This window comes from Ambystoma mexicanum, chromosome 6q, assembly GCF_040938575.1.
Source record: "Ambystoma mexicanum isolate Mex_15411 chromosome 6q, UKY_AmexF1_1, whole genome shotgun sequence".
Taxonomy (NCBI): Eukaryota; Metazoa; Chordata; class Amphibia; order Caudata; family Ambystomatidae; genus Ambystoma; species Ambystoma mexicanum.
In genome coordinates this window covers 1,648,546,611-1,648,559,165 of record NC_090937.1, presented here as the reverse complement: position 1 = coordinate 1,648,559,165, position 12,555 = coordinate 1,648,546,611, and the positions used below count along the sequence as shown (strand labels likewise).

At 42.5% G+C, this 12,555-nt stretch overlaps 2 protein-coding genes across 4 annotated transcripts in view; one reads left to right on the top strand and one right to left on the bottom strand.

Moving 5' to 3' along the window:
* The window catches only part of LOC138516973 (zinc finger protein 268-like), a 387,224-nt gene that overhangs the window by 194,368 nt on the left and 180,301 nt on the right, over positions 1–12,555 (top strand). The window lies entirely within an intron of this gene.
* Positions 6,000–12,555, bottom strand: part of LOC138516979 (zinc finger protein 300-like) — a 63,180-nt gene continuing 56,624 nt past the window's right edge. For 2 of the 3 annotated variants that reach the window (XM_069632467.1, XM_069632466.1), the window contains exon 2: positions 6,000–9,397. In XM_069632467.1, the coding sequence (XP_069488568.1) occupies positions 7,439–8,398 (960 nt within the window). In that variant the 5' untranslated portion in view covers positions 8,399–9,397 and the 3' untranslated portion in view covers positions 6,000–7,438. The remainder of the gene's footprint in view (positions 9,398–12,555) is intronic. The other variant, XM_069632468.1, reaches the window with a different exon arrangement.

Here is a 12,555-nt window from a genome sequence, read left to right as displayed (position 1 = left end):
GCATTCCCCCTTTCCTCACCTACCCCAGAAGGTCAATGGCTCTAGAGCTCTGGTCTTCTCCAGGCTGGACTACTGCAACAGCCTCTTCCTCAATCTGTCCCTTTCCACCCTTAGCCCCCTTCACCTTATCCATAAGCTCTGCAAGTCTTTATCTTAGACATCAAGCCCAGGGCCATATCTTTCCAGCCCTAAAATATCACCAGGATCAAATCAAGACCTTCTGCATCATCCACAAGGCTTTCTGGGGCTTTGGGGCCTGGCATCGGTATCAAGTTAATATGTGAAAGAAAAAAATTTGAATGACAAAAACATTTTACCCAAAAAAAATAAATGTGAATGTATTCTTTTTTAATTATTTTTGTTTCGCGAGTAAAAAAAAAGGGTTAAAAAAAGGGGTGTTGAGTGGGAACCCCCCTATTTCAAACAAAAAAGAACAAAAAAAAAACATTCACTTTTTTTTTCGGTAACATTTTTTTGACATTCTGGCATTCGAAATAATGTAATTCGAAATACTCACTAGAAAGCCCCGGCATCTCCGACTTTCTCTCCCTAAATACCTCCCTGCTGGAGCCCTCCATTCTTCAACTCTCTGCTAATCAAACACCTTTCCAGGCAGAGAGTTGGGTGTAGATCTCTAGCCTCAGCTGGTGCCTCCCTTTGGAACAGCATCCCTGCCCCTCTCTGACTTGAGCCGGACACCCATAAGTTCCGGAAACTTCTCAAAACTCTTTTCTTTACCTCATTCCCTCTCTCCCACCCCAGCTAATTTCCCCACTGCCACTGAGACCAGTCATGAGTCCAAAAGGTTACCAGGCCTTCCGCCCAGTTGATACTAGCACCCACCTCATCACTGCCCTCAGGACCGCCAGGAGGGCACTAAGCATCCACCCCAGGAAACCTCTGCCTGACCACTTAGCCAGTGAACTCCTCCCCTGGCACCCCCTGACACTTCGCCTCCTGGGCTCTCATCAGCACTTGCCTATACTTTTTTGCCCCTCCCCCTTCCTTCACTCTCTCCTGTTCTTCTCATCACTTCAATTACACGTGTGAATGTCACAAGGCCTACTAGGACCGCAATTGTTCATTTACTGTTTTTGTTTTTGCTATTCTGTATTTACTCCCCTTATTCCTTTCCCACTTTTCTCTTGTGGTGCTTGGAAACACAATTTTGTTGTATAGGTGCCTTACAAATATTCAATAAATACAAACATAAATAACAGTGGTACTAGTGTTTACTGGACTGTGGGAAATTATGTCAAATTTAACAACCAAATCGGGGCTGAACTCAGTTGAGCTTCTACCACAACTTACATCTTTCCAACAAAGGCTTATAATTTAAAACAACAAATACTGCCTGCAAAACACTGGCAGACAAGCAAGAGCCTATGTTAGCAAACAATACAGACAAGTGCAAACATGTCCAGCACATACTTTTTTTCAGTCATTTTTGCAATTGTTTGGTAAATTGTCGTAATTATGGGTAAATACCTCTTATCTGATCTGTGCAAATTAACCCTTCCTGAACTTGGTACCAAAGGAAACATCTGTATCAAAGCCTAGCTCTGTGGAGTACAATGCATTTAAGGTACTTCCAGTGACACAAGTCAGAGTATATATAAGGCATGATTCTCTGTATCAAAGCCTAGCTCTGCTGAGTACAATGCCATTAAGGTACTGCTAGCGACATGAGTAAGAGTATAAGGCATGGTTCTCTCTATCAAAGCCTAGCTCTGCTGAGTACAATGCATTCACGGTAATGCTAGCGACACGAGTAAGAGTATAAGGCATGGTTCTCTGTATCAAGGCCGAGCTTTCTGTAGTACAATGCATTTAAGGTATTGCTAGTGGCACAAGTACGAGTGTAAGGCATGGACCTTTGTATCAAAACATAGCTCTGTGGAGCACAATGAATTTAAGGTACTCCTAGTGACATGAATAAGAGTATAAGGCATGGTTCTCTGTACCAAGGCCTAGCTCTGTGGAGTACAATGCATTCAAGGTACTGTTAGCGACATGGGTAAGAGTATAAGGCATGGTTCTCTGTATCAAAGCCTACCTCCCCTTTTATGCACTGGTATTATGTGCTTCAGTCTTTTTTACCCTGCCAAAGACGTATTCAGCTTTTTTTTCGGCCGAAACGCCCAAGATACATAAGCATCCCACGCAATAAAGCACAGTGCAAAATTTGCAGTCGCCACTAGCCATTGGCTACTGAAATTTGGCTCTTGGCGAGTAAGAAATAGTGTTCTGTGTCTATGTATAGAATTGTGGTGGCAAGCAACTTTATGATGGTTGGCGAGTAGCTAGCAACTTGAATTTTTTCCCACTGATTAAAAGGACAGAACAAATGAATCCGCCCCATCCTTGATTAGGCATGCTCTGTTTTGTCTTAATGGCCAACACCAGAATTGTATCTGGAAAGGCATTCGATTACGACAGCCAGAAGCATAGATTGGCTTGTGGTTGCCCTTAACCTAAAGACGTGGTCTTTGACAGAGGATACAACTTCATGTCTAGTTACATGCAAGCGATGTGGAAGGAATGCAGAGTAACCTATAAGTTGTCCCCCCTCCTACCATCCCCAGATAAAAGGCCTGGTTGAGAGATTTAATAAAACTCTCAATGGTATGTTGGGTGATTTGGAATAGCACTTAAGGAGGAAATGGGATCTCCTGCCATGCCTGCTATTCACTTATAGAGAAGTGCCTGAAGAGGGTACTTGTTTCAGCCCCTTTGAGCTTCTCTTTGGACATCCTTTGAGAAGGGCCCTTGCCTTATTAAGCAAAGGTTTGGAAGCCACCGCTCCAGGTCCTGCCAAGCAAGTGGGGGACTATGTGTTAGGCCTCAGATGAAGGATGGCACAGATGATGGGCCTGGTGACAGTGATCCCAGGGCAAGCCAAGAATTGAACAAGTACTGGCATGACCTTAAGCCCTCACAAGTGGATTGGACTCCAGGACAGGAGATCCTTGTGATGGAGCCTACCAAGCCTAGAGCTTTGGCAGATAAGTGGAATGGACCCTACAGGATAATCTCCAAGATGGCCGAACTATCTGATTGACATGGGAGTTCCTGGGGTATCCCATCCGGTATTCCACGTTAACAGGCTCAAGTCTTTCCACAGATGAGAGGAAGTCTCATGTCTTCTGCTAGCTTCAGAGCAAGAGGAGGATGAGAGTGAGTCCCTTCCTGATTTGCTGCATAGAAACCCTAAGGATAGCTCAGTGGAGGGAGTTCATCTCTCTCCAGATCTGACACCAGATCAGCAAAGGGCCTGCAGGGCTTTGCTTCAGAAGTACGCCCCTCTGTTCTTACTGACACCAGGCCTCATCCCCTGGTGAAGGCACGAAATTGACACTGGTGACAGTGTACCTGTCAAAAGCAGGTGCTATCAGATGTCAGATACCATGAAGAACCACATCCAGGCTGAGGTCGCCAAAATGTTGGATCTGGGTGTAATTGGACCCTCAACCAGTCCCTAGTCCAGTCAAGTGGTCCTTGTCCCCCAGGCAAGTTCCCAGGCAGGTACGAAGGATTGGAGGTTCTGTGTGGACTACAGAGGGGTCAATGATGTCACCAAAACTGGCGCGCACCCATTGCCCAGGGCTGATGAGCTGTTGATTCACTTTACTCTTTGATTTGTATGCCATTGAGACTGTCAGCAGTTGTTGCAGTTTAAATGAGTCAAGAGTTAACTGTGGTAACACTTGGATATTGTACATATTTACCATGTGAGTGTTGCCAAAGCACAAAGTGTATTATTGATACATTGTGTATATATTCTGAACCTTATTTATATAAAGAACTGCGTTATCACATAACATAGTGTGTGGACATTCCTTTGTGGGTGCTTGGGGACTACACTGTACTTAAGAACCAGCAGACATCACCTCTTGAGAGCTTAAGCCTTGATTGCTCATCCATTGCTACCAGATAGAGAATCATGGTTGGGGTGCTCTGTGCATCGACTCTGCCATATAGAGGGCAGGAGTACAGACACCCCCCTCCAGTCTTCACAATACCTAACAGAGCCTTTTGAATGAGCACCCAAGTGGTGCCAGACCACTCTGTCTACGGTATTGTATCTTGGTTTCAAATATCAATCACTCATCAGCTGATTTTATTTGCGTCGCTTGCCACACACACTTCATACACTGTTCTCTTCAGGTTTCATTATACAATGTTGCCGCTTGCAACCTTGGCATCAACACAGACCAGTCTGGTATCAGTCTCCCGATGTCACCGGCTGTGCTGATCTCACTGGTGCTGCTTTGTTGTAGGAGTCAAGGACAGTACCACGGTGGCAAAGAATTCTCCCTTCCTTGACTAACAATGCAGGAGAACCCCGGGTACCTCCAACACACAATGCATCGTTCTTCAGCCTTGATTCCTGGTCTTACTTTCATGAACCTTTGAGAGTAGGAAAAGTAAGTGCCTTCCGTTGAAAAGGTCAGGGCACTTCGCTCATTCTAATCCTCTTCAGTTTTGCCATCCTTCGCCTTGTATTAAGCTGCCATCTTGGAACTGTTGCTTCCTCGTAGGCTCTACCTTGCTCAGAGTGTGCTTTCGTGCTCCGCCTTTTATCTATGTGTGGAAGTGTGATGGAAGTAAGGTGTGAGTAATGGTCAGTGATTGCCTGGCCCTGCATGACCATTGTATTGGGACATGTCAGGTATACGGCTCAGGTGTTAGTCCATTTTCTCTCACAGTGAGCTGTCTGTGAGAAAGTGTTCATTTTGGGAAGGGGGTGGAGGGGCGGCGTTCTCCAGTTTCCTGGGGTAAAGGTGTTACAGGGAAGGGGATACTACGTCTCGCCATCTGGTGTCCCATTTATACTCCCAAAGGACACCTCACCCAGGTGCTCCTCCCGCACTGTTCCACCCCAGGAAGTGGATTCAAAAGCGATGGTCATGTCCTGCCACATGGATGACAGACCCTGGGGACTAGCGGGTGAGACACCTTCAGGTTTCTCAAAATTCCTTAAATTGAAGGGTGACGCCTTATCTATCTGAATCCCTCGTGGACTTCCTAAGAGCTCCCTACTGTGCTAGTCCCATGGGTGGGTGTCCGCTCATTTGGTCGAAAAAAAAAGATCGAAACCAAATGGTCGAAAAAAAAATGGCTGAAATTTTTTTTTATTTATTTATATATTGTTTTTGTTTTGTTTGGTTAAAAAAAAATAATATATAAAAAGGGGGGTTGGGAGGGAACACGCCCCCCCCAAAAAAAAAAAATGTAAAAAAAACACAAAAAAATTCGACCATTTGGATTTCGACCATTTGGTGTCGACCTTTGGTTGTCGACCAAATGACTGGTAGCCCCATGGGTGATGAAAGAAAGTGATGTGCAAAATGGTGCCCGATTTATTTTTCACATACACCCTCATTCCTCTCCCAGATATTGTACCTCATTACTCTAGTATCTTTTCTCCTCCCAAACCCTCTCTTCTCACCTCTCTATCCAGTCTCCTATCTCACCTCTATCTCACTCCCTCCCCACCTCTTTCCGCCACCCTTATATTCTGTCCTGCTCTCTTTCCCACCGCCTGCTCCCTCTCTCTCCATCTTCCCACCTCTCTTCTCTCTGTGATATTTTCACATGCATCCTACCTCATTAATTCTTCCCTCCTCCACCACCTAACTCCCTCCTGTCTCCAACACTATTTCCATTCCCTCACTGCCCCATTCATTCACTCTGTCCGCGTTCGTTCCTTCCTCCCTCCCTCTAACTCCTCCCCCTGATCTTGCATGAATGACTGTAATTTATTTCAGAAGGAGGAACGTAGAATAAAACAGGACAAATCTCCATCTTGAAACAGACACTTGGATTTCTAAGGACGACACAAATATGTAATTGAAAATAAATAGAACAACAGTGCGGCTAACTCAGAGGCAAAGCACTTGACTTGGAAACAAGACAATCCATAGCAGCATAGGTTTTATACCGGGTACCATGCTTACAGGCTGCATTCCGGCATGAAGCACAAAATAAAATGCCAATTTAATGTATTTGTTTTTAATTCATCAGGTAGTATTTTGCACAATACATTTTTCACAGAGGAAACACCTGAAAAGCGAAACAGATACACATGTAAACTTTGTTCTGTAATACTTTTTTACCAATCATGAATTGTTTTTAATAACTGCTAGTATGTTCTCACAGTTCAATATGTTCAGCTTAATAAATATTTTCAGAAAGCATTTAGTCCAATGAATTATTCAACTTGTACCATTTGTAACACAGAAAGACTTGCAAAATGAAAAATCAAATAACGACACGCACTTTGCTTTTTCCCCATACATAAATCACACTTCGCGTTTAGTGACGTTACTCTCCAAAAAAAACAGGGCCCAGTGCAGGAGACCTTGTAAGTTGTTGATGTTTTGGGTGGCAGAGTCGTCCATGTAAACACCTATGTATTCCCCCATGTCGCCATAGGCCATGGATTTGCCTTAAAGTCTTCTGACATTTAGAACATGTATATGGCCTCTCCCTGTGTGTTTTATTTTGTGGTGTTTCAATAGACTAAGGTTGTAAATTAAATCCTGATCAAATTGAGATCATGTATGTTTTTTTGCCGCAGGGTGATTTTGCTAATGTAGTTCAAGGTTATGCTGTTGCTTGGAAGTCTTATCACATTCAGAACATGCATATGGCTTTCCCTCAGTGTGATTTCTCTGTTGTATCACAAGTTGATCATGTTGCTAGAAAGCCTTTTCACATTGAGGAAATGTATTCTGCTTGCCCCACTGTGATCTGGTGTAGCACTAGTTAACACTTTTGCTTAAAGCCATATCGCATTCAAAACATGTATGTTTCCACCCAGTGTGAGTTCTCTGATGTATCACCAGTTGATAATTTAGCTTGAATGCCTTATCCCAGTGAAGACATGTATATGGTTTACCCAAGGTATGATTTCTTTGGTGTATCAAGCAAATACTCTTCACCTTGAATGACTTGGTATATTCAGAACATACATGATTTTCCCCAGTGTGATTTCTTTGATGTTACACAAGTTTACTGTTTTGATTTAAATACCTATCATATGGTTTCAACCCATTGTAATTTCTCTGATGTACCAATAGATGAACCTTCTGTTTGAAAGACGTATTACATTCAGAACATGTATATTGTTTCTCCCCAGTGTGATCTGTATGATGTCTCACTAGGCCAAAAGCTTCCTTGAATGACATCACATTCAGAACATGTATTGTTTCCTCCCAGTGTGATTTCTCTGATGTTCCACAAGGCTTATAGTTTGCTTAGAAGACCTATAACATTCAGAACATGAATATGGTTTCTCCACAGTGTGATTTCTTTAGTGTAGCAATAGATGACCCTTCTGCTTGAAAGATTTACCACATTCAGAACATGAATATGGGTTCACCACAGTGCAAATTCTCTGATGTATTACAAGTTTACCCTTTTCCTTGAAAGACTAATCACATTCAGAACATGTATATGGGTTCTCCCCAGTGTGATTTCTTTGATGTAGCACAAGTGCATCCTGTCGCTTGAAAGACTTAGCACATTCAGAACATGTATATGGTTTCTCCCCAGTGTGATTCCTCTGATGTACCAATAGATGACCCTGTTGCTTGAAAGACTTATCACATTCAGAACATGTATATGGTTTCTCCCCTGTGTGATTTCTCTGATGTCTCACAAGTGCACACTGTTGCTTGAAAGACTTATCACATTCAGAACATGTATATGGTTTCACCCCAGTGTGATTTCTGTGATGTATTACAAGTTCACCCTTCTGCTTGAAAGACTTATCGCATTCAGAACATGTATATGGTTTCACCCCAGTGTGATTTCTCTGATGTACTACAAGTTCACTCTGCTGCTTGAAACACTTATCACATTCAGAACATATATATGGTTTCTCCCCAGTGTGATTTCTTTGATGTATTACAAGTTTACCCTTCTGCTTGAAAGACTTATCACATTCAGAACATGTATATGGTTTCTCCCCAGTGTGATTTCTTTGATGTATTACAAGTTTACCCTTCTGCTTGAAAGACTTATCACATTCAGAGCACGTATATGGTTTCACCCCAGTGTGATTCCTATGATGTACCAATAGATCACCCTTCTTCTTGAAAGACTTATCACATTCAGAACATGTATATGGTTTCACCCCAGTGTGATTCCTCTGATGTACCAATAGATAATCCTTCTTCTTGAAAGACTTATCACATTCAGAACACGTATATGGTTTCGCCCCAGTGAGATTTCTCTGATGTACCAATAGATGATTTGTTTCTTTCCAAGCCTCGTCACATTCAGAACCTTTATGTTCTGTCTCTTCAGTGTGACATCTCTGATGTGGACATATATGACCTGTTTTCTTGAAAGTTGTTACACATTCAGAACATTCAAAAAGTACCTCCATTGTTAGGATGCTATTATTAAATAGTAACTACTTTGTAAGATGCTCCTCAAATTCAGTATATTCATATAACAATCTGAATGTCGCGGACAGTCTCACAAGGTCAAGTGCATTTTTACACACATAAATGTCAAAAATGAACCTCAATCCTCGGGCACAGCAGGCAAGTCTGAAAAAAGAAGAAAAGTTCAGCAGGGATGTCCAAATATAATGTTGATAAGGTTGAGCACCTTTTCACATGTAGCACGCCAGTGTGTTGCCTTAGATAATATTTCATAAAGTGGGTATAAAAGTACCAATTAATGAAGAAAATATGCCTCTACTTTAAAGTGGCAGCCATGAGCATCTACTCTGAACATTCACTTTCTCTCCTCCCTCCAAAATAAAATCAGCGGTCCACCATTAGATGGATGTATGTTCTGGGAAAATTGTCACAAATAAACTTGTATAGTCATACTCCTTTGTGGCTCATAAGAAGCGTCATTAGATGGACATTTGTATTAAATGTTTTGATTGTCAATGCATTTAAGAGGAGCCTCTCCTTAGTTTATTCTTCAAAGTATTGTGCACAGGAGGCTGAAGCCTCTTTAGTCCATAGATATAGACACTCCGAGTTTAGAATCTCTTGTCTAGCCATTCCCATATCCATCAAACAATGCCACATGAGCATTTGAGTGTGGCCTTATCTGTGTACATAACGTGATGACTCAAAACCCCTGTTAGTGGAACAGGGTTATTGTATGGGTAGCAGACAGATGATATCCTTAGCGATTTCTATGGCGTGGACACAGGAATTGAATTCATGTTCCAATTGTAGTCTTTTTACTGAAATGTCAGCAGAGTCTATGAAAAGGTTGTCCCATAGTAAGAAGCTATAATTTGGGAGTGAACGTGTCATGGACAAGAACATGTTCGCAAGACTCAGCAATTAGTAGCAACTTTTCTCAGACAATACCTTTTACAAACATTTTTCTGTTGTCCATGATTCCTGCTTTTTTTGCCCTGTTTGAAGGAAAAGGAAAACCAGAATTAGTGTCCCATAAGTGACAAATATATAATTATTGTTTGAAATAGCATATGTGAAAAGCAAAAAGGAATGGTTTGACTACAGAAAACTGGTTGTTTGATAACATCCTGGAATACTACTGAATACTACATGAAAAGCATTAACACAGAAATCAAGAACCTTGTGACCCATTGACCATTCCTAGTTCATTGCCCACAGTCAGGATTAACAAGGCATTAAGAAGTGGTTTCTTTGTGGTCTGAGAAATGACTAACCTGTCTGTCAGTCATTGCTGGTTGTGGTCAGCTGACTGGCTCTACGCTGCAGAGAAAGGATGGCAGACCAAAAACAAAGAGGAAAGGAAAGCTTGACGGCAGTGATCTGATAACAAAGTGGGGCATGGCTCTTTTACGGTCTCCATACCTGCAAAGCAAACGTGACCTCCTGGAATCCCCCAGATGCCAACTTTGTATGAAGACGAAAGAAGCACATCATAGGGCGAGTAATTCACAAATTATGCCTACCCGATGGAAGCCACGCCATGGTTTGAGACAAATGAGTGGAGAGAAACACACGTCTCAGACACAGAGCCTGTAGTGGAGGAGAGGACAGTGGGACAGCAAAGAAATGGGGAGCGTAGGAAAGAAGCACATAATCAAAGCTGTAGTACAGTCATCTCAAGCCCCCCACAATAGGGCACAAGATGCACAGGGAGGGACATGAATCGGAAGTACTGAAACACAGGAAGGAAGCCAAAAACATGTGCATGCTGGTACTAGAAGTCAAGACTTTCCCCAAAGGAGTGCAAGTGGTGCACAGCAAGGGAGCAACCAAGCAGTAAAGCATTCATTGAGAGTTACATTTCTAACATGACACAGGGAAAAGGGCATGGCACTGAGAAGCAGCAATAGAACCTTAATGAACTGTTTTCTTTGGTTCCATGTAATAATGTCGCCACAAAAATATCGCCATGCAAACATATCGCCGAAAAATGGCCGTTTTTTGTGGCGACATTATTGCCTGGAACATGCAGGGGACACCCCCGCAACCCTCAAACTTTTTTTTTTTTTACATTTTTTTTCTTTTTTTGCCCCTGTCCCCATATATATGGTCACCCAAATAATATCGCCACAACATTTTCGCTGCAATATTATTTACGGCGACCATATATATGGCGATATTATTACCTGATACCTTTTCTTTTAGCGGTAATCCTGTAATTTCCAAATGTTTTGCAAGTGTTACTAACAGAGCAAGAGTCAGTGTCCGATGGAGAGACTAGGTTAGCCATTCCAAGATGGCAAATCTGGGAATGCAAAGCAAAGATTAACTGGTAAAGATACTAATAGCCAGTGTAGAGGAACATTAGATAGGGAACAGAAGACAACCACAGACTTTGTAGTAAGGAGAGAACAGGTCGAAAGAGATTATATGAAAAAGAAATGTCACAAAAAAAGTGATGGGTGGAAAGTCTTGAATACATGTGAACCACTGGCACTGCTTTGGGCAACCTTCCACACCAGCATTTTTGGGTCTGACCAATACATTATTAGTAAATTTCCTTTCCCCTTCTGTAATGGCCTGGCAGGCTAAAATAAACAATGGTTTGGAGTGGTGCCCAGAGCTGCACCATAAATTAAGATTAATTCTAAACCTTCCAGCCATCACCTTTTGTTTTGTCTATGAGAAGAATATGTTCATGTATTTGCACCGATATTAAGTTTGATTTGAATCCTATATGACCGAGTCATCAATGGAGGTCATCCTCCACAACAGACACCAAGATAAGTGCAACCCACTAACAGTCACCCACTGCAGGTCTAATGGAAACAGCAAAATAGGTTATTCAGTAGCACAAAGTCACACACACTGGTATTGCAAACTTCATGTGAAATTGGTTCCTGATTAAAAGAATGGATTCACATTAAAGTGGCATGTGCAGAATGGTTTTGCTTTAATTGTTTTGACATAGCATACACCATAAACCAATAGCATACTACAGAAAAGAGTTAGTCCCAGGTGCTGCTGCAGTGCTGCCTTGCTTAAGATCAGTGGCATCCACGGCACTGGTGACACAGTAATTCACCCTGTTCTGCCCGATGCGGGTAAGAGCAACAGGTGAGACACTATCGCATTCCAGAATATCCCTTCATAATAGTAGAACTAACACTGGCTTTAAAAGGCCGGGTAGAATTGTAGGGCCTTGAAGGGAATGAGAAAATAGTGTGATACATGCTTAAAGGGCAGTCTAAACTGCAATACTTCGAAAAGCAACAGTAGTGCTGAAAACAGCAAAAGTATATTCAACTCACTTTAATGCTCAAATGGGCTCCCAGAGGCCTATACTAGCATTATATTGAAAAGTACTTATATAGCAAGAGAGATTTAGTAGTAGTGTCACAAGCACATAGTGAGAAGGGTTTCTGTTTTAGCATACATTCGTTCCTTCATTCATTTATTTAGGTAACCATTTAATATAGGAAAGTGTTAAGCATCTTGATCATACATGCATGCAATCACGCTTATATAAAGATTATACAGAGCAGAAGGCAAGATTACACATTACATCCTCAGCATATTGTAAAACATTAGGTGATGCACGGAGGGGCACGGGCAGTAAACAGAGAAGAACGAGATCTTCTGCATTGAGGTATGGTGCCGATAAAGTCAGCAGGGTGAAGACCATGACAGTGCAGATGAAAGAACTAGTAATTCTTAGTTCAGATTCTCCACGAGTGTTTCAGCATTGGACTGCAGAGGATCAGGGCGGTAGATAATATAGTGAGTCAAAGGACAGGCGGAGTGCAATAGTCATGTGGAAAGGAATGTGGAAGCTCGAAGGTGAGTGCTCTCATGGAGAGACAGGGTGACCATAGACAACTGTGACAGGGTAGGGTGCTCAGAGATAAATCAGTGACCGCAAATTCTTGTCTCTTACCTGTGGTCGTATCAGGAGAGGCCAAAAAGTGTGGGCAATGCGATTAGGCATACGTCAGGCAGGCAGTTGTCAGGCAACTCCCAGGCAAGGACAGGGAAAAGACAGGAAATGCCCTTAGAAGCAGCCCTTAGATACCAGGCCCTTGACCATACGGTGTGAACACAATGACGACCGTCCCGGAGCTCTGGTGTTGCGGGAGATAGCCGCCAGATGAAC